We start from the raw sequence: 22,621 nt of genomic DNA on the forward strand, positions 1-22,621 counted from the left end.
ATATCAGTTATAGGAATGTTAGGTGGCATACAGGGGAAATACAGCAACTATAAGGCTAAAATGGTAGCTCTAAAATAGTTTATATGCTCTCCTCACACTTTATGGGGTTTCCTCAGAGGTTTCTTATTTTCTCCCACATCTCATAACATATGAAAAAGGATTTGATGATGCACACCGCCGGAAAAAAACGTAAGTAGGATGTGCTGTGGCATCTCCGTGCGCTGATGGGAATCAATACATATTCAAAAACGCAAGCGCTATCCAAGCAATGGAAGTGCTTTTTATTACATAACAAAGAATAACAGAGTAAAAAAGGTTAAAAGTGGTGTTTCAGAGAGAGATCTCCTTTCTCACACTATCTTAAAGCCCCTAATGTGACCAATCTCATAACATTCCTTGTATAACAAAACCATGTAGCATGTAATATAAGGAATGTTATGAGATTGGTCACATTAGGGGCTTTGAGATGGCTTGAGAATGGGTAATGTGAAACGTCGCTGTTAATCTCTTTAGCCCTGTAATCGTTCATTATGCAATATATGGTGCCAGCTTTTAATGAATCCATCCCAGAACATACTCATAAATTAGTTGGATTCCTTCCATATTGACCCTAGACTGTAGTAGGGATATTAGACTGTGGGCTCCTCTCAGGGACAGTAAGTGAGGTGAATTGTTCTATGTACTCTGTAACGTGCTGGATAATATGTCAGTGCTATATGCGTGCTAGAATTGGTAATAGGATCATTATATACACAGGCTATGTCTGGATTCTGCTTAACAGGGCAGAATAATTGTTGTATTACTGTTATTCTCACTTGCTGCAGAGCTAAAGCTTTATGTCTTTGGCTGCAGGCAGATCTCTCTGCATATCACACACACTCGCACACACACCCGCATAGCTTATAGCTTATACTATAGCACTATAGTAACTCTTTCCAATCTTATTTTCCGATCACCCATGCCCAGCCGACATCTCCCCCCACCCCCCTGCCCCGCGAGTGAGGTTAGCGATTGGACTGTGTAATTCAGTGGGGATCTTGGAGGTTCACTACAGCAATGATGCAACCTGCCATTAGGGTGGAGGAAGAACAACCGCACAATGGGGGTTAAAGGAACGTGGGGAAAATGCACAGTCCTTTAAAAATCGCTCTGGAAATTGCATTGCAAAATCACAAGCACTAAGCGCTTAGCAATTGTGTTTTGCAGTATGAACTAATCCTTAACTCATTTAAGACCAAAGCCTCTTTTTCATTTCAATACTTCCTGGTCACTGTGATTGGCTCACAGTGATCAGGTGGTCAGAAGCCAATGAAAAAAGTTCCTGGCAATTTACAGAACTCAGTTCTGTGCCAGCGAGGACAAATAATCGTGTCCCGTGCACGGAAGCCGTTGGCTTAACCACTTCTCTACCCTATTAATTATCACAGTTCAGCTCAGCTCTGATTACTTTGGCAATGACTTTATAAATAATTATCACAACTAAATGATCTATACAGGTAGTCCTCGATTAACGAACAAGATAGGGACTGTAGGTTCGTTCTTAACCTGAATCTGTTCATAAGTCGGAACACTGTGCCATCTCTGTCCCCTGTACCTCCCTCTGTGCCCCCCTGTGCCTCCAGTGTCCCCCTCTGTATCATCTCTGCCCTCTGTACCTGCTTATAAAAGTTTAAAAGCCATTTTTTCTTAGATTTTTTTAAAAATCGATTTTCTCAAAACCTACAAGTCGGTGGGTCATTCGTAAGTCGGAGCTTTCGTAAGTCAGGGACTACCTGTATATTGTTTTTTCAGAACAAATTAGGCTTTTTGTGGCTGATATTTGTTTTTAGTAATTACCTCTTTTTCTATGCATTTTATAAGGAAAATAAGGAAAAAAGCAAAAAAATTATAAAGTTATCAATTTTCATACATTATAGCTTTTATGTAAACAGTACTATTGTAATTTAATCAACACATTTAATTTGTCTATCCCTCACCTGTCTATTTAAACAGTTCATTTTGTTTTGATAATGTGTTAGATGTAACAACTAAGAAATGTATACAATCTGCTACTGTCTGTTACTGGAATCTGTATTTTACACTTGTTTACTAATTAACTCTGCCATTAAATTCCCTGGGAGGAGGAGAGAGGTTTGCTGTCATTACTTTACAACTCTGCAGTGATGTTATCAGAGATAAATAAACAGTGTTATCTAAGATTTTGTAGGGAGGAAAGTGCAGAGACTTATTTTCACGCCATCTGGACAGGAGGAGGTTAAAACTACGCCACCACATCAGGCTTAGGCAGCCAGAAGTGTGGTGTAGTTTTAACCTATGACGGGCCCTAAACAGCTAAAGAAAGTAGATAGTACTTGTAATACCTCCCCCCCCCCCCATCCACCACAAAAGGGAAAAAAAAAAAAAAGGATTGATGTGGTCCATGTATTTCATTCAGAGATTTCCCCACTTCCTGTCAAAAATAGGAAGATTTTATAATTCTTTATCACACTACTTAGAATTATTTTTTACAGAATCCATAACAATCACAAACATTTAGTCTTTGTCCATGTGAGGGGCCCTTGCACATGGGCTTCTTTTCCACTATGAAGCACAATCGTACGCAAAATCTCACTGCAATGCGATCGTGCAACCTTCATTTTCCATCGGGAACAGTGCGCAATCCCAACAAAAATTGTGCAGGCCAGCGATTGCATTTGTGGAAAAATCAAAACGCGCTAATGGAAGATTAGCACCGCGATGTATGGTACATGTTAATCGCAGTGCTGTTGCAATCGGCAACACAGGAGCGGTCCACTTTTTTAAGCAGATGGCAGCAAGTAGATAAAGACCTTTAAGGATAGAGGGGAACCAGGGGGAAGAGCAGATTTGCGCCTCTTACTTTTTATAGAGTAGAAAATGACGAGTAACCCCTGCCTGGCTGTTAAGGACATTACAGGCAATTTTCCTTCATCCGCTTACAAACTAACACAGCCATTTTTTTAATTAAGCAAGCAGAAAAACGGAGACCTGTAGTGATCGGAGGCAGATTTCCATAGAAGCCTTTTTTTAAGGATCCTTTTCACTGCTTTATTATTGATGTTTTCGCCGTGCTGCCACCCTCGTCCTTTCCCTTGCCCACGGCTTTCCTTATTTACAAAGTACATTTATTGAACATTACAACATTAAGAAGGAAAATGAAAACCTTTGTTAGATTTGAAAATGCCATTTTGTCCTTAACATAATTTCTATTTAATCAAGAAACAGACGGGGGGAGGCAAAAGAAACCTGAATTATTTTTAAAATATCTACAATTCTGCGAGCAAATTGAATCGCCTTCTGGTTACCTCTGAGAGAATGCATAATGAAGCCATTCACTAAGGTCTGTTCATAGAGGTCTGGGCTATCTGGGATTCCTGCCAGGGCCATCTCATCATACATCTTCTTCCTGATAAAGAGAACATGTTAAAGCAGACACTCCAGAAAACAGAAGACTCAGTTCCACACATTGAAAGAGGTGGCAGCCATATATACTATTCATAAGACATTTTACCTCACAGCTAAGCTTTAAAGGGAACCTGAGGTAAGAGTAATATGCTGGTTGCCTTATTTGTTTACCTGCCAATCCTGTTGATCTTCTGGCAATGGTAGTCTGAATCACAACCCTGAAACAAGTACGTGACTAATCCAGTCAGATTTGAGTCAGAGCACCTGATCTGCATGCTTGTTTAGGGTCTCTGGCTAAAAGTATTAGGGATCCAGCATAAGGAGGACAGCAAGGCAACGTGCATTGTTTAAAAGGGAATAAATAGGTCAGCCTCCATTACCCTTCTCACCTCAGGTTCCCTTTAATTATCATCTTAAAGTGGTATAAAACCCAGCATTTCTTCTTTTGTCTAAAATTATTAAGATTATTTACAGCATTGTACTACCACAATTGTTTTTTAGCAGAACAGCATTCAAAAAAAGTACTAGAAAGCTCACAAGAACAGCAACACACTTCAATGAAGTATCAAAAATATCATAAACATTTCATTTCAATATACATAATTCCGATATACAAATGAGTAAAAACATCTAAAAAAAATGACCAACCTAATCTTCCACATGTATTCTAGATACTATCCATAATGATGATATGTGCTGGGTCATATAGATAAAGCAATGAAACCTTGAATAGCAATTCAATCAAAAACGGTGTAGGGTGCTAAATATTTGAGCACTCTAGCACCTATGAACCCGGGTTCAGTACTCCAAATAGCTGTGAACATGTATAACACGTATATATGTTAAAGTGCAATAGTGAACATAAATCTGAGAATATAATATGCATTACACAGTAAAAATGGCAATAACCATATAACCAAAGTGCTGAATTTTAACGTGACAGACCATAGGTAAAGCATGCAGTGAAGTGAATCAGGGAGTATACTTAGCCGGTAACAAAGGACCCAAGGAGAGTGGAAGTGAGGATGGGAGCCCTCGGTGGACTTCTGCACCGGTTCCGCGGCCGTCACGCCGCTTTTTCAAAGAGAGCGAGGGAATCTCCGTGCTGTCACAGCGCATTAGCGCTGTTTAAGTATCGGAGGGACGCCAGTCACGTGAGAGCGCCGGATCGGCGCATCACCTGTGACGTCACAATGGAGGAAGGACTGGACGGTGGCCGGGGGAGATCGAGGAGAGCCACGCTGGAGCGCACAAGGAGGAAGTAGGTATCAGGAAATCGTAACAGCCCATGGAAAGAACCCCGGAAATGAGAAGAAAGCCACGCTGGAGCGCAAAAAGGAGGAAGTAAGTATATAGATACGGAAAGAGATCATATACAAATACCAATATATACAAAACATGACATGGTCATAATCATAATTCCTCAAAGTATAGCGCCCACAAATAAACAAGCAATAAAACAATATTGTACACATAACTCATATAGAAAGATACATATATCCATCTATAGACATGATAAGGGCCATAATCAGCATGTACAATCAAGAGGTACAGACAATTAATTATATCATCTAGAAAGAAACAGTAGCCCTCTGCGAAGCAAAATCTCATCAGAGGGGCACTGTTAGATAATCCACATGAAAAAATATCACATGTAATACCACGACGTACAGAGCCACACAGACATAAAAGCAAATTCCCCATGCAGGTATGCTTGTCCAATAAGAGAACAGAACAGCGGCGCAAAATATGCAAAAACACGTCGTATGTGCAAAAATGATTGAAAAAAAGAGTCCAAACTGTTCAGAAAGGCGGGATAGTCCATACGTCCATAGTAATCTAGATAGGTAACAGGAGTCCATAACATACATCCACATGAATCATATATACACAATGGTACCCCTTAAAGTATGATCTGAAATACAGAAAACATATATTGAGCATATTATTGAATAAACCCTGAATAGTCAATCTCCTCATTCAGCCCTGAAGGGGACATAGACTCCAAGCAATATATCCACCTAGCTTCTTTTTGTAATAATTTAGAAACAATATCTCCCCGCCTACTGGTGATTTTGATGTGCTCCAGGCCAAATACTTTCAATTGACTATAGGAGCCTGCATGGTAATCTAGGAAATGGGCCGCAACTGAGGTCAATTTATGACCCTCTCTACGATCCCTCTCTGCCAGTCGGATTTTGGACATGTTATTGTATTCTCACCTTTAAGGCATTTTTAGTTTGTCCCACATAAAGTTTGGGGCAATTACATTTTAATACATAAACAACTCCTTGAGTACGGCAATTTATGTAATGGTTAAGCTCATAAGTCCTAGACTGAGAAGTGTTGTGGATCCTTGATTGGCCACTCATGAAAGGGCAAACGTTGCACGCTCCACAGGGGTAACTCCCACGCACCCCAGCTCCAATTGTATGACCCAAATATGTAGAGAAGTGGCTAGAGCACAATTTGTCTTTAAAGAGACTCTGAAGCGAGAATAAATCTCGCTTCAGAGCTCATAGTTAGCAGGGGCACGTGTGCCCCTGCTAAACCGCCGCATACGCGCCGCTAAACGGGGGTCCCTTCACCCCTAAACCCCCCACTGCGACACTTGGTCGCAGGCTTGGTCGCTCCTGGAGGCAGGGCTAACGGCTGCAGCCCTGCCTCCATTCGCGTCTATCAGCCGCGCATCACCGCCTCTCCCCCGCCCCTCTCAGTGAAGGAAGACTGAGAGGGGCGGAGGAGAGGCGGAGATACGCGCTGACAGACGCGCGTGGGGCAGGGCTAGCCCTGCCCCAACCAGGAAGCGCTCCCCCACATTACAGAGGGGATTTGGGGGGACAGGGACCCTCGTTAAGCCGCCGGATAGGCCCTGCTATATATGAGGTCTGAAGCGAGATTTATTCTCGCTTCAGACTCTCTTTAAGTGTGGGACATCTTTTTGCCGTAATGGAGGGATAAAGGAAAAACAACTCCTCAGGTCAGGGTCTGACTGCAGTATAGGCCATGTGTTCCTTAGGGCCCCATTTATTTCCGTCCACCCATTATTAAAGACCGTACTGAATCTCACCAGATTGTCTTTTTTGCGAGGTCTCACATTAATGAGTTCCGCCCGATTCTTGTTTTTGGCGGTGTAGAAGGCTTGCTTAACCACTTTTCTAGGGTAGCCCCGGTCCAAAAACCTCTGTTGAAGCTCCCCGGCTTGTCTTAACAACTGTAATAGGAAAGAGTGTAGATCCGAGTGTGCATTGTCCTCCATCTCCAGGAAGTATTTAACCGTCCTCAGGGCCCAATCATGAGTGATGTTGGTATATAGTGATTCGACGTCACAGGTGAGAAGTAGTGTCCCCGTGGGTACCCGTAAATCCTCAAGTACTCTGAGGAGGTCCATGCTGTCTCTGAGGTATGAGTCTAATGCACCTCCTGATTATTTTCAGATTCCGCCAATAAATCCATCAGATCGTTAAGGGCTTGTCTATCAATTTCATTTAGACCTGGTTTAGAACTGGAGAATGAAAAAGTTTCCTGAAAGCCAATTTTTCAGATAAATTGATAATGTTTAGAACATTGGTCTGGAGTGGTCCCACACCCTCCTGCGCTTCATGTGTTGGAGTGTCCGTAGAAGGTCTCTGAGTCTGTTTAGACCTACGCCCCTCCCCGTCTAGTTCTCCTTCGGTGTCGCTTGATAAAAAAATCATCATTCTGCGTGTCTGATTGTTCAATGTGGCTCTGTGCCCCAGAATTACCGGGCTGTGGCCTAATAGGTCTGGGATTGCTGGGATTAGAGGGAGGTTTAGGATTGCCTCCTTTTGAAAGGTTGTCTGGGTCTGTACCCTCTAGCATTACCCCTGTGTGTCCATCTGTATGCAGTACCTATATCAAAATCATGTCTGTCACGCTCAAATTTCTTTCTCTTTCCCTCTATTATGGACATCTCCATCTTATCCATATCCTTTTTGAGTATTTTAATAAATGTCTGTAATAAAAGATCTTTATCCAAAGTATTCATTTTAGACTCCAGTTTAGAAAGACCAGATTTCACTGTGGCTAATAGTTTCTTATCATGATCAATTAACATGTCAATAATGATTACTGAGCATTTAGCTAAACCTTCTTCCCAGGTGTTTTTTAAATCACCTATTAGTTCCCAAGTGGGAAAAATTTGGACTCTCAGTCCTCTGGGGTAGATTTGTTCTTTTTTATATTGTTCTAGGCTGTTAATATTCCACCATAACCTGATGTGATTTTTATGTAACTCCTTATATTGTCTAAAGAGTAGCCGAGTGTCATCTGGTAATTGTTGATCTGAGTCATTACGTTGTGGAAAAGCTTTCCCCAATTTGGCACTCCAACTGGCCTCCATGGACTCCCATAGTCCCTCCATATTCATAGACAATCAATATATAATACAATCAAAAATGGGTAGGTGCATGTGCATAAATAGCTAGGATAACCTAGAGAGCAACATAAGATACAAAAGACACTGCACTCTGACCAAAGTGTGTGCTAAGAGCAAAATGAATTAGAAAAAGTACTAGAAAGCTCACAAGAACAGCACCACACTTCAATGAAGTATCAAAAAATTCATAAACATTTTATTTCAATATACATAATTCCGATATACAAATGAGTAAAAACATCTAAAAAAAATGACCAACCAAATCTTCCACATGTATTCTAGATACTATCCATAATAATGATATGTGCTGGGTCATATAGATAAAGCAATGAAACCTTGAATAGCAATTCAATCAAAAACAGCATTCAAAGGGTTCAAAACACAGGATTAAAGGGGCCCATACACTGGTCGATTTCAGCCATCGATCGATTAGAAATCTATTCTAATCTAATCAGCCGATCAATCGATTTGCGGACGATTTCGATCAATTTGATTGGATAGAAAATATAGGTCGATCTGCTGCTGGCAGCAGATCGATGGCCAATAGAGTTGCATTGGATCTGATGGTCCAATAATGCATTTAGATAGATTTCCAATAGATTGAATTCTCTGAAATCTATTGAAAATCTGTGTGTGGCACACATCAGATAGATTCCTGTCAGATTTTACTTGACAGGCATCTGACAGAAATCTGATGGTCGAATCTGCTGCAAATCTATACGTGTATTGCCACCTTTACTTTTTCAATAGAATGCTCCCTGCAGGGAGATCTGCATCTGAATCTGGTGATAACATTACCTTGTGTTAACTTAATTGTAGCAGAGAGGAATGTAAACATTCCCTAACTGTGCGCAGAAACTTCTTCTAATGTGTCCAGAACTGATACACGGTTTAGAAATCATTACTGGGTACATTACAATATAAATACACCAATTATCAATAAAATGCAATGGCAGCTTTCAGAGCAAATAAAACTGTACTTTGGGAACTTGTAATTTCTAAATGAATAATAATACTTGTGCACAAAAGCAAATATGATAACTGTATGTGATATAAAAAGTAGGAAAACACATTTTTATTGAATAATATGTCAGAGTTTAATACTGCTTTTAACTAGAAAAAAAAACTTTTTGAGATATACTATGGAAGGGGTATGGCCTGATTGAATACAAATATATTAGTTATAAAAATACAAAACTTTATTAAACACTTGCATAAGGGCATCTATAAAAACATATATGACAGCAAATGTCCCCAGAACCCTCACCACCCCCAAACCCACCTGACCCCACACTAATATCCCCTAGACCTGTATGTCTGGTTATAACTACAGTATGTGCACATAGATCAAAAATGTAGGTGCTGTGCAGCCCAAAAACAATAGTCCAACCTGACACATGCAGGATTAAAGAGAGATCCAACAATTGCACTTGGGTTATTTCAGAAAAAAATATTGTGGAGAGATGGAATGAAGGGTGTCCTCAACTCCCAGCCAAAATATAATTCAATTTCATAGCCGTCCTGTAGCCATATACCGTGACACAAGGTTGTAACAGTTGCCAATCTGCTATCGTTTGGTCAGACACCCCCTAATGCACAGTCCATGCATGTACAAAAATTGCCTGTATATCTAGAAGCCCATCTGTATTGCATACATCAATCCAAGCTGAGCAACATAGGTGTGGAAAGAAAAGTCCATATAATTGTATCTCATATGTGGTAAAGCACAGGCATAGGCTTAAGCATATAGCAGTTCATTGCAGGTAGACAAAAGCAGGCTGGAGGCAAATCATGCAGCTGAATAGCAGTGGCAAAAAGACATGATGACAGCGTGTGTCTAGTAGCTTAAAAAGCATGTGGTGTGCCCAGTGGGCTCTTACTGATTTTGACAGGTGAGGGCTGGGAGGAGGAAATGTACCAGGCGTTCAGAGGAGGTCGGGTGTCTGGACAACTGACGCGTTAGAGGAGGACGCCATCCTCGATCGATTTCGCCGGCTACCAGGGCTGTGGAGTCGGGAAAAAAATCTTCCGACTCCAACTCAAGACTCCTCAGTTTATGAAACCACGACTCTGACTCCAACTACGACTCCGGGTACCCAAAATGGCTCCGACTCTGACTCCTTAGTCTAATACTTACTAGGGCTGTGGATTTTATACAAAAATCATCCGACTCCCGACTCCTCAGTTTATGAAATCAACGACTCCAACTCCGACTCCCCAAAATTGCCCCGACTCCGACTCCACAGCCCTGCCGGCTACTACCGGCTTCTTCAGGAGGCGTGTCCTAGTGGTCATGACACGCCACCTATGTAGCAGCCGCCGCCCAATCCGGCCACAATGCACGGCCATTCCCGCCCCCCATCCACAGGCCGCAGCGAGCAGGTGGGGGGGGGCGGGTGCAGACAGACACGACAGGCGGGCCAACCAATAGTGCGCCCGGCGCATCTGCCAAGCCCTGCCCCCCCCCCCCGCACGCAGACCCGAGGACAGGGGCGGGAGAGACCAAAGAGGCCGGGTCAGGTGGCGGGGACACACAGGGAACGCGCATGACAACTCAAGATGTAAGCAAACTATAAACATAACGTATTAAATTCAGATATTAGAAAAATGCTTTCAGTAAAAAATGCATATACATCTAGAAATATAGCAGCATTCATAACAATATAGCAAAATCAGTCAAACTGCCCCAAAAGTACAAACACAGACAACATTCATATCGCGCTTTTCTCCTGGCGGACTCAAAGCGCCAGAGCTGCAGCCACAAGGACGCGCTCTATAGGCAGTAGCAGTGTTAGGGAGACTTGCCCAAGGTCTCCTACTGAATAGGTGCTGGCTTACTGAACAGGCAGAGCCAAGATTCGAACCCAGGTCTCCTGTGTCAGAGGCAGATCCCTTAACCATTACACTATCCAGCCACTAGTAACGGAGTGGCATTCTTAAAGAAACATAATGCCAGACCTATGGAGCAGAAGTCCCCTAATAAAGATGGGGGTATTATATATACCATAATTATGTATAAATCAATAAGCTAATCAGGTTGGGTTGGAGAGATGCTCTGGCAGGAAACTGAGAAACCCCCCATAGCAAAGAGTGAAGCAGGATGCAATAGCACAGCAGAGAACCGTTACCATACCAATCGAGGTTAAAGGGGCAGAAAGGGAGCATAGCTTGTGTTTTCGTTCAAGCCTGGATATCTGTCTGCATCTAAATCAAATATCCATCTAGCTTCTTTCTGTAACAATAAACAATCCATATTGCCTCCTCTTAGTGATCCATGAATTCTGTCCAGTCCAATAAATCGCAGAGTGAAATACTTGCATATGGCGCAAACGTATTCATAAACTTATTCTTGGGACCCATCTGTGAGTTGATCCCGCCATCTGTCTACTAGGTTTGCAACCAGACAAATTACCTCATGCAAAACATTAACTAATCCAATTTGTTATGAATGCAACCAAAACCTATGTAGCCTCCCAATGGCTAAGATATTGTCTTATCAATGTGTTCTTACCCACATTCATGCAACTATGCTGAATGAAAAGATAAAAGCTAACCTATGGGACAGGGTACACCATTTTGAAAAAATGTGGTCACCCTGGATACAAGAAGTTTCCTCCCCAGGTGTTCAAGCTACTCTCGAATACTTCTAGCTCCTCAATCGAGGCGTTACCTCACTGGTATATATCAATCCTCTATTTCTTTTTTGGTGCAGTGCAGACCATTGTTATTTTGTTCTTAAAGAAAACCTGTAACAAAAAAAACCTCCCCTGGAGGGTACTTACCTCAGGTGGGGGAAGCCTCCAGATCCTATTGGGGCTTCACCGTCCTCCTCTGTCCCACAGCGGTGGCGATAAAGCTCCTCGAACAGCGGGGATGTAAATATTTACCTTCCCGGCTCCAGCACAGACGCAGTATCGGCTCTCCGCTCGGATATAGGTGGAAATAGCCGATTGCTGTCGGGCCGCTCTACTGTGCAGGCGCAAGTCTCCTGCGCAGTAGAGCGGACCAGACGGAGAACGGCTATTTTCGCCTATCTACGTGCGGAGAGCCGCAACAGCGCCCCCACTGGAGCCAGGAAAGGTAAATAAATCAGAGCATATCAGCGCTTGTCAGCCTTGTCGAGGGAGGATTCAGGGACACTTCGAGGGAGCCAGCGCTGGACTGCCTGCAGCTACAGGGGAGGGGGAAGCCTCATTGGGACCTTGAGGCTTCCCCCTCCCGAGGTGAGTACCCCCCAGGGGAACTTTTTTTGTTACAGGTTCTCTTTAAGTTCTTATGTGTTCTCTTTACAAAAATTATATTTCCTCTGACTTTTTGTGCTGAACAAAATTTCATAATTTTTAGGAGGCACTATTGTGTAAAAACATATTATGACTACAGCTCATAACCTTCTTCATGATGTACCTGATTCCTTTTGATACTCTGTAATATGATCTGACTGTCATGTTTTCCTAGTTGCACTTTTGTATGATCTCAGTTGTGTTTCCTAATAAAAAAAGTTTTTGAAAATAAACTAAAGTGAAATCCTAATTTCATTTAAATGGTGTTATAGCCCTTCTAACATCTTACTCTCAAATAGGCCCACAGCAGGTCTAGTGCGCTGTTTAGTTCACCACGGCCCTGCAATGCTCACAGTGATCTCTTTTTTATCATGAGTTGTGAGAGGTGTGAGGTGTAAGACACGATGCAGTGAATTTGGTATAATTATAGATATTCTACTATTATGAATCAGATATCGTAGAATATTGGTAAAAGTTCTGATATTCTACTATCAGTATTGCCTCACGCATATTTTTCCAGGTGCCTCTATTACACAAAAGCTGTCATGCATCCTTAATTATCTGATGCTTGACATTTTGATGGGAACCAGCACTGTCACTGCTGCCTAGTTGTGGAAGTCTTAAAGGGGCACTACAGCAAAAAACTGTAAAATTTAAAATATGTGCAAACATATACAAATAAGAATTACCGGTATGTTTCTTCTAGAGTAAAATGAGCCATAACTTACTTTTCTCCTATGTTGCTGTAACTTACAGTAGGTAGTAGAAATCTGACAGAAGTGACAGGTTTTGGCCTAGTCCATTTCTTTATAGGGGATTCTCAGCAAGGCTTTTATTCTTTATAAAGATATTCCCGAAGAAAGATTTAAACAATGATGCTGACCAGCTTCCCTGCTCCCTACACAGTTTTTTGGCAGTTGGACAGAGCAACTGCCATTCACTAAGTGCTTTTAAAAAATATATCCCTGAGAATCCCCTATAAAGAGTTGGACTAGTCCAAAACCTGTCACATCTGTCAGATTTCTACTACCTACTGTAAGTGACAGCAACATAGGAGAAAAGTAATTTATGGCTCATTTTACTCTAGAAAAAAATGTACTTCTTATTTGTATATGTTTGCACATATTTTAAATTTTACAGTTTTTTGCTGTAGTGCCCCTTTAAACCCCAAAGACTAACATTTAGGGGCACGCAAGTGCACCACCTAGTGTTAGCCTTGGGAATAGGCACGAGCAACACATTGCTTTTTTCTGGCATATTGACAGGAGTCAGGGGGGCACCCCACTACAACATGGAAAAGGATGCAGGAAACTGTGAGTAACGCAGGGAAGTTCTGAACTAGTGTGCACGTTTTTTTTCTTTTTTCCCTTTTAGGGGTGGGGAGCTTTCTATAGGCTTTACCAGACCATTTGCAGCACATTTTAAACTAATTAGGCAATCACTTTGATAAACCTAAAAAAAAAAATAAACATTGTCCCAATTCAATTTCAAGCAAATTATAATTCAGAAGTTGACAACAACTGGCAGAAATGCTTATGGTTTGCGTTTGTGAAGGAATGGCTGCATCGACCAGGAAAAACCTGGCTGTGGTTTGCTCAATGTTGGAACAGATTTCTATTGAAATCTCATTAAAAGCAAGTGGTGCAAGATAATAAAACCATCACTACTTTTGGACTTCCCATCAGGGAGTCATCGACGGTTTGCTGAACTGGAACCTACTGCATGGCGCATTGCCCACTACAGACCAATAACACGTCCCTACCTGTAAATATGTCACCGCTGCGCATTAAGGCTTCTTTATTTCTATTAAATGTAATCAAAATTATCTTGACTTCTAAAATTTGCAGTCTGCTATGAATTCCCCAGAACTTTAAACTCAAGCTGCATTTAATTGCAAGTGTGGAATACAGTATGCAGTGTCTTTGCAGTGTGGACTTCTAAGAACTTCTCATCTTCCTGCCTGTACAGGATACATAAAGCACCTGGAATAATCCAGTGGCTCACAGCAAACACTGACACATGTTTCTGTTAGAAATACAGAAGAAAAGCTGTATTCTATTTGAAGAGAGGAGGATATGGAGGCTGCCATATTTATTTCCTTTTAAAGTGGATCCGAGGTGAACTTTTACTCATTGCATAATTGTGTTTGTGATAGGCACGGCCTATCCACGGAGGGAGACGCTGAACCTCGAGGATACTTTTACATGCGCATATTTTATTGGAGTTTGTAAGTGCAATTTTAAACTTAATTTTTACTGGAATAAACGGTGTTACACTATTGGAGTGTCTGTCTGAGTTCAAAGGTGCTGAAAGACTGGAGGGACGTGTCTGAGAAGGAATTTTTACACCGCTGCAAGCGCTTATGCTGGTCTTGACTGATCAGCCACATGATCTGGTAAGAGGCCAGCGTGTCTGTATACGGATTTAGGCCACATTAAGGATTCCACTGATTGATAATAATACTGCAAGCTTGGATTTTTGAGGAAAGGATAAGGATTGGCAATATAGTGTGAGGAGTTTAAGGACACTTGCCCAGACTATCGGTTTTGGGCCTGAGCACCAGGACTTTTGTTTATTTATACATATTGTGAAGAGTATATGAACTGGGTACTATTTGTGTGAGGGGGATTGTATTCCATGATTAAGGGTTTAATACTGGGCTCATTTGAGAGTAAAAGAAGAATTGTATGTACATATGTATACTGTAGACCTGATGAGCGCTTAGTTTCATTACAAGATTATTAGAAGGAGACACACATCTCTATCACTTAGAGCGCACCAGGTCAATAGCATTTTAATTATCTGAGGTTTGTGGAGAGGAACGCACTTTTCTATTGATTTTTTAATAGTAGCCAGCTCCGTCAGCCGTGGTGTAGACCAATGCTTCTCAACATTTTATTGGTATGTACCCCTTTTAAAACCCTGTACTCACCGGGTACCCCCTAGCATAGTAAACATTATCACAAGTACCCCTTGCCAAATATATATTTAACCATAGTAGATGATAATTGGTTCTAAACTATTTTAAAACATTTACTATTGCTTTTAAATTAACTAAAACACTAATTTGGTGTCATTTAAAGATCTATCTCTAAAATGGGTATTCTTGGTTAAGTATATCAAGTCCGAGTACCTCCTGGAACCATCAAAAATAACCCCAGGGGTACACGTGCCACACGTTGAGAACCTAGGGTGTGTAGACAATGCGTTTCAACGCCATGCGTCTTCGTTGAAGACCTGATCACAGTGCCTTTCGGTTAACCTGGGAAAGGACAGCAGCACTGAAAAACTTCCATGGTGGAGAGTTAAGTATTTATTGATTTATATTATGAATATGCATATGCATTTGCGCCCTTAAACTGTATTAAACAGCACTACACCATTGGAGCGCTCTTTTCACATACCACTTAACCAGTGGCAAGGAGAAGCAGCTCAAAGTGCAGTTATACCATTTCAAGAGGGCTGACATTGTGCCTATATCGCCATACCATCAAGGCAAACCATCTGTGCACTTTAGTGTTTACTGTGCACAATTTAGAAAATGTTGGCAGATGTCCCACTGGTTTTTTTTAAAGTATCATGTCTGACTATAGTTCTTGTAGCTCTGCTAAAATAAAAGCGACAGAAGTAATGATACTGATAACAAAGTATCCCTTCCTATATAGAGAGCTACTTATCAGAGTTACCCTCCTCTAATGTCACTCTATATAGGGGGAGGCAGGGAAGGGAGAGATAACCATCTGGCATCACAGCAAACAACAGAGCTCTACATTTGGTGAGAAAGCATCACAGCTCTCAGGTGATAAAGCTCCTATGCTGACTCAGACATTTAAGGCAATTACAAGTAAATATTTTAAAATACCCTTTGTGATAACCAAGAGCTGCAAATATGCATGCTAAGGGGCTTTTTCATGAGATAACCTCTGGAAACCTCTGCAGTGACTCCCTCGCTCAGCTGATAAAAACATGGTGAGAGGAATACATATATTAAAGGGATACTTAAGCCTTGGTTAAAAAAAAATAAATCAGTTTTACTCACCTGGGTCTTCTCCCAGTCCCCTGCAGCCGTCCAGTGCCCTCACAGTCACTCGCGGATCCTCCTGTCCCAAACCGCCAGCTAGTTTTTTTCGATGACAGGCTTACTGCGCCTGCCTGGCCCTGCATCTCCTTATTCGCGTTCCTGTCTGCAATAGCAACCTGCGCAGGCACAGGACGCTATTGCGGACAGGAACTTGAAGAAGGCTATGGTAAATGCTGTCGGTGAAATGAAACTAGCTGGCGGTGGGGGACAGGAGGATCCTTAAAACAGTTTTTTTTAACCAAGGCTTAAAGAGAACCAGAGACGAAGCACCCTCATGTATTTTATTACATTTATCAGTGGGAACATGACAGTAAACACCTAGCCTGCTTTTAGTTTCATTCTTATCTGCTTAATTAGTCTATTAGCAGCTGTGATAAGAATCCCCGACTGGCTCAGTCTAGGTTTGACCTGGAATCATAGCTGAGTCACTCTTCTGTGGAGTCTTTTCAAGCCCAAGCCTGCCACCTCCTGGCTCAGATTTCTTGCTTTGCATACTGAGAGCTGTGATGACATGGAAGAGGCTGCTGCTGCTGAGAGAGAATCTCTGAAACAGACAAGTGTGGCTGCAATATGATCTGTGTGTTCTGTGTGCACTCTGTCTGCATAGATATTGATGATGACTGCAGTTTCATTCCTATGAGAGACACATCCTACAGGCAGCTGCACATCATACCAAAATGAAAGCACACATATGAAAGGCTGCAGCAGCCTTTCTCATACAGCCTAGATAGCAGCATAGTCTCATATAGCCTAGATAGCACATCCAGAACAACTCATAACCCGGAAGCAGAAGGGATATGAGCCGACAGCCATATTTGATTTTTCCTGGAGCAATAATGGATAAAAAACACTAAAAAAGGCACACCAGAGCGGCGAAATTATCAGGTAGAGCATTTATTCTTTACAAGCTATTGACTGATATGTTTATTTTAACATTAACCCCCTTGTGTAAGGCCAAACATTACACCCCCCGGTGCCTAACACTAACCCCATTGTGTAAGGTCTTACACTAACCCCCACCTCCTAGTGCCTAACACTAACCCCCACCTCCTAGTGCCTAACATTAACGCCCTCATGCAGTGGCGTAGCTAAGGAGCAGTGGGCCCCGATGCAAGTTTTACATTGGGGCCCCCCCCAAGCACGCTATACGTAACAATTGATACGGCGCACCAAAACCTGCCAAGGGCAACTACAGTGTCAGAGGTGCAAGAAAAGGATGGGAAACAGTTTGTTAAGGATTACCACTAGTCAAAGTATCTATAGAAGAGATTATTAATGAGCACAGGACCAATAGAGAGCTAATACTGTAGTTGAGGGAGGGCCCTTCGGGGCCCCTCTGGCCCCGATGCGGTCGCTTCCTCTGCAACCCCTATTGCTACACCCCTGCCCACATGTAAGGCCTAACAACAGCCTCCCCTTCTAGTGCCAAACACCAATCCACTTGTGTAAAGCCTCACACTAACCTCCACTTCCTAGTGGATAACACTAACCACTCATGTAAGGCCTAGGGCTAATCACCCCCTCCTAGTGCCCAACACTAACCCTCTCATTTAAGGCCTAACGCTAATCATCCTAGTGCCTAACACAAACCCCCTTGTGTAAGGTCTAACACTAACCCCCCCCCCTCCAGTGCCCAACACTAACCCCCTCGTGTAAGGCCTAACGCTAATCATCCCCCTCCTAGTTCCTAGCACAAACCCCCTCGTGTAAGGTCTAACACTAACCCCCCCTTCAGTGCCCAACATAAACCCCCTCGTGTAAGGCCTAACACTAATCATCCCCCTCCTAGTTCCTAGCACAAACCCCCTCGTGTAAGGTCTAACACTAACCCCCCCCCCCTCCAGTGCCCAACACTAACCCCCTCATGTAAGGTCGAACACTAACCCCCCCTTCAGTGCCCAACATAAACCCCCTTGTGTAAGGCCTAACACTAATCATCCCCCTCCTAGTTCCTAGCACTAACCCCCTCATGCAAGGTCTAACACTAACCCCCCCCCCCCCCTCCAGTGCCCAACACTAACCCCCTTGTGTAAGGCCTAACACTAATCATCCCCCTCCTAGTTCCTAGCACAAACCCCCTCGTGTAAGGTCTAACACTAACCCCCCCCCCCACTTTGGTGCCCAACATTAACCCCCTCGTGTAAGGCCTAACACTGACCCCTCCCTCCTAGTGCCTAACACTAACCTCCCACGTAATTTCTAACACTAATCCCAGCACTTAAACAACTGCTATATGTATTTCACCGGCTACTATCGGCTGCAATCATTATTTTCTATGTAGTAGCAGGTCGGCTACTATCCTCATTGGGCACCCAACTCACCACCTGAGTGCCAGATTATCGATAATTTGTCTATTAGATACCTGCTGATCCCCATGCCCAAATGAACTGACCTGTCGAGGAGAGAGCCCTGTTCTCTACTCCTATAGAAAGAGAAGAATGTTCAGTCTTTGAAAGACTGAAAATGTGTTGTGTACAGTGAAGATGCACTTCTAATGCTTATATATTTTCTTTATCACCCCCTTGACATATCCATAATGGGTTAATCATTACCTTTTACCCGCAAGTAATGCCGAGGCTCCTGTTTTGATATCTGGGGCTCCACCGTGCACACTTATTGCGGCGCCCACTAGTGCATAATCCATGTGTTAGGCACGGACCATACGGTAATGCACCTGTGAGGCGATTTGGATACTTCCGGTGCACCGTGTCGAACTGCGTGAAATGTGTAAGTCTCCATTGACTTGCATGACCCTAGTGGTGAGGAAAAGTAACGCAGTGTGACACAGCGTAAGGGGCCTACATTTATATTGGGGACACCTGTCATCACACTAGATTTCCAACTGAGATAATCATGTACAATCTTCTTGGGTGACAAAAATCTTGGCTAGGCATGCTAACATTCTCTCTCCAGACCAAGACAAAAAAATAACCCTAGTCTTTTCTAAGGCAAGAACTTCTATGATGTGCAACAAACAGAATGGTCTGGGCACAGCTCTCTTCCCCTTGGCGCACACAGCAAAGAAAATAAAAGTACTGAACACAATAATGAATCGGCAAACAGGTGCAGAAAAGCTCCAGAACTCAACAACAAAATGAGCAAACTGCCATGGTTCTTATATTGTGAACAAGACAAACATGTCTGTCCAACCCCCATCAAGGTCTCAGGGCTCAAACCCACTAGCAGCCTTTTCTAATTACTAGTGATTTGAAAAAGCTCTTGCTAATGTAATGTTATGGGGGATTTTTATAAAATCACATCGCTCAAGTGGGATCACACCCATAGCATTACATTAGCAAGAGTTTTCAAATCGCAAAGCGCTCAGTAACGTACTGCTAGAGGGTTCCAGGCCTCAGACACATGTAATCCTAGGGGATTACTCACACAATCGATCGGGAATTGGTCTGTGGTGTATGGGCAGCCAACAGATCTCTCTCTGATCAGATTAGATTACAGGGAGATTTGTCTCTTGGCCGATCTGCCCATATATTGCTAGAGAACCTTTAGTGTTAGCCAGTAGAAGGGGAGCATTGGCAAAACACCAAAAAACACATCACGGAAGAACATTCAGGGCCCTTTCACACCGCGGCGGTGCAGTATTTTTACTACACCCCACCGCCGGGCAATGAAATCTATGGTGACTTTCATACTGACAAGTTACGGCGCGATGCGACAGAAGTGACGTTTTCGCTGCATCCCCGAAGTAGGTCCAGAACTACATTACCACACGACTTCTGCATCGAGGTGCGGCAATCTGCGTCAGCCTGGAAGTCATGTTGGTCTATGGCGATGCGTGGATTTAAAAAAAATTACAGACGTGATCTCGCAGCATGCATGTGCAGAAGCGTATTTTAACAATACGCTTCCGCATTCCCGAAGCCGTCACGGCAAGTGTGCGTCATGCACGTGTCACTTCCTGCTTGGCCTGTGGCCAGACAGAAAACACCTCATAATAACGCAGTGTTCCCTGAAGGCCTGTTTTCGGCAGTGCGATGCGTCGTGCGCGACGCACCACATCGCCAACGCTGGTTTGCAGAATGAAAACGGCATCAGTGTTAGCCAGTGGAAGAGGAGCAATGTCAAATCGCCAACACCACAGTACGGTAGAGGGTAACATTACTGCGAATGCTATTAATGATACTCTGCACTCCAGTCCCACAGTTAACATGCTCCTTCGGGGTGCTTAACAATACTTATTAATGTGTATTTACAACATAAAGAAAGAAATAACTAGTTACAATCCTGACAATACGTTCTGTCTATTTATCCGAGACACAATCCTGCTTGTTATTCAAGCAAGCCTCTATAAAATGTGTAATCCCCAGAGGGATGGAAATACAAATCCTGAATAAGGAAAGAATGAAATGTTCTGCTGCTGACAGATCACATAGTGCTTCTACACAACCTACTAGCGTGTCTGCTTTCATTGTGTTATTACTCATCTCTACCAAGTCTTCCACATCACAGCTTCCATCAGTGGATGCTGAAGTCTATCTAAAGAAGCCCTGTCATGTACAGCAGAAAATCTACACACCAGCAGACAATAATAACAAAAAGAAACGTGCTAGACATTGTGCTATGCTATGGACTAACAAAGGTGGAAAGATTTCATGAGCCAGAAGTGAATTACTAGGAACCAAAGAAGAAATATTTACAATACAATTGTATTGTTTATAGATACTTAAAGCAAACCTGTGAGGTTTTCTATAGCCTTTTGTGGATACTTACCTTGTGAGGGAGAAGCCACTGGATTCTACAGAGGCTTAAACCATCCTCCTCAGCCAGGCCGATCCAGTGGAGATACCTTATCCCTTGAAGCAAAGCCGTGCTGTGTCTACACAGTACCACGGACCCGCTCGGTCTTTGGTGAAAAAAGACAAGCCCGATCGGGTCTGTGCTTGCGCATGCTTAGTAGCATGGACCCAAACAGGCTCAGCTTTTTCCGCCAGAGCTAGTCCATGCTACTGAGCATGTGCAAGCTGTCAACAAGCCGTTTTTTCAGGGCTCCCAGCGTTGGAATGGGTAGGTGTAGGAGGTTGGGGGAAGACTCTAGACTAGAGGACCTTACTCGCACATGCCCAGTCCGGATGCACTCATACACAGCCGAGAGAACAGCCAGAAGATCAAGAGGGACCCTGCACTAGAACAGTGAACTTTACAAGGATCCGTTATACCTTCGGACCATCCAGAGCCTGCCGAGGTAGGTATCCAACATTTCCCCTCTTGGCACTTCAACTTTTATTCAAAGATAAACTCCACGCAGTTAGGATCACTAGTGGGAGTTGAACCCAGTACCCTAAAACTGCAAGGAAAATGCTATCAACTTAGCTACCCTCTTCACCAGGATTATTCTTCCTTGGAGTTGGAATTTCCAAGATGAAAAAAAAAGAAGGCAAAGTATGTTATCTAGATGCTTTCCTTTCCAGAGCACTGTTTGTGCCAATGCTAAAATGTGGGGATGGTCAAGTCTAGGACTCATGGAGCAGCATGTAATCAGTTGGTCAGGGGATATATATGCAAGTCTCTGATTTGCTAGTCATAATCATGTGCTAAAGCGGGATGTGATCGCAGCAAATCAGAGCTTTGCAAATCTATACGCTGATCAAACAAATCACATGCTTCTCCATGAGTTCTCCTAGACATGATCATAACTACTGAAGGCATACATTAAAGAGGAACTGTACTGAACACAGCAATGAATAAAATTGCTTGCTTGGCAGTTGGAAAAAAAGCTGTTCTTTCCCACAATGCAACGAGGTTCACAGACAAACTGTCAGAAACAAGGTCATGAAATCACACTGTGGGAGGGGTTTCACCACAATATCAGCTATACAGACCCCCCTGATTATCTATTGAAGAAAAGGTAAAGATTTCTTGTGGGAAAGGAGGTATCAACTACTGACTGGAAAGAAGTTCAAACCTTGGTTAAAGGTCCTCTTTAAAGTGTACCTGAGATGAAAAGCAAAAAAAGTATACTGGGGTTTCCTACAGCCACCTCCGGCCGGATTGCTCCTTCGAAGCCGTTCTCCGCCTCCTGAATCTTCCGTAAGGGCTCCTGGTATTTTTGGTTAGCCGGGGCCCGACTGGCCAAGATATCAGGAGCCCTTACGGAAGAGCCAGGAAGTGGAGGACAGCGCTGAGCGAGCGATCAGGCCGGAGGGGGCTGTAGGAAGCACCAGGTATGTATGATTTTTTTTTTTTAATCTCCCTTTATGAAGGTGCCGCTTACTTCCAGCAGGATAAAGCACATAGTGGAGCCAACTGATTCCAGCAGCAACACGTCCCATGGCTCTGCCAAGAGCTGGAAGTGACATTCAGTAGTACTGAAACACTGGGAAGTTTAAAGTTGGAACAGTTTATATTGGTGGAATTTTCTTACATGACAAAACAGGAATGGACCTTTACTGAGGGAACGACTATGTTCGGTTGAGTGTATTT

At 43.0% G+C, this 22,621-nt stretch overlaps 1 protein-coding gene across 2 annotated transcripts in view; it reads right to left on the reverse strand.

Annotated features, from left to right (window-relative positions):
• GPAT2 (glycerol-3-phosphate acyltransferase 2, mitochondrial) overlaps positions 1-22,621 on the reverse strand; it is a 128,612-nt gene that overhangs the window by 55,872 nt on the left and 50,119 nt on the right. For both annotated transcript variants that reach the window (XM_068274838.1, XM_068274839.1), the window contains exon 13: positions 3,324-3,424. In XM_068274838.1, coding sequence (XP_068130939.1) covers positions 3,324-3,424 — 101 coding nt within the window. The remainder of the gene's footprint in view (positions 1-3,323; positions 3,425-22,621) is intronic.

Source organism: Hyperolius riggenbachi, chromosome 3 (assembly GCF_040937935.1).
Source record: "Hyperolius riggenbachi isolate aHypRig1 chromosome 3, aHypRig1.pri, whole genome shotgun sequence".
Classification (NCBI taxonomy): domain Eukaryota; kingdom Metazoa; phylum Chordata; class Amphibia; order Anura; family Hyperoliidae; genus Hyperolius; species Hyperolius riggenbachi.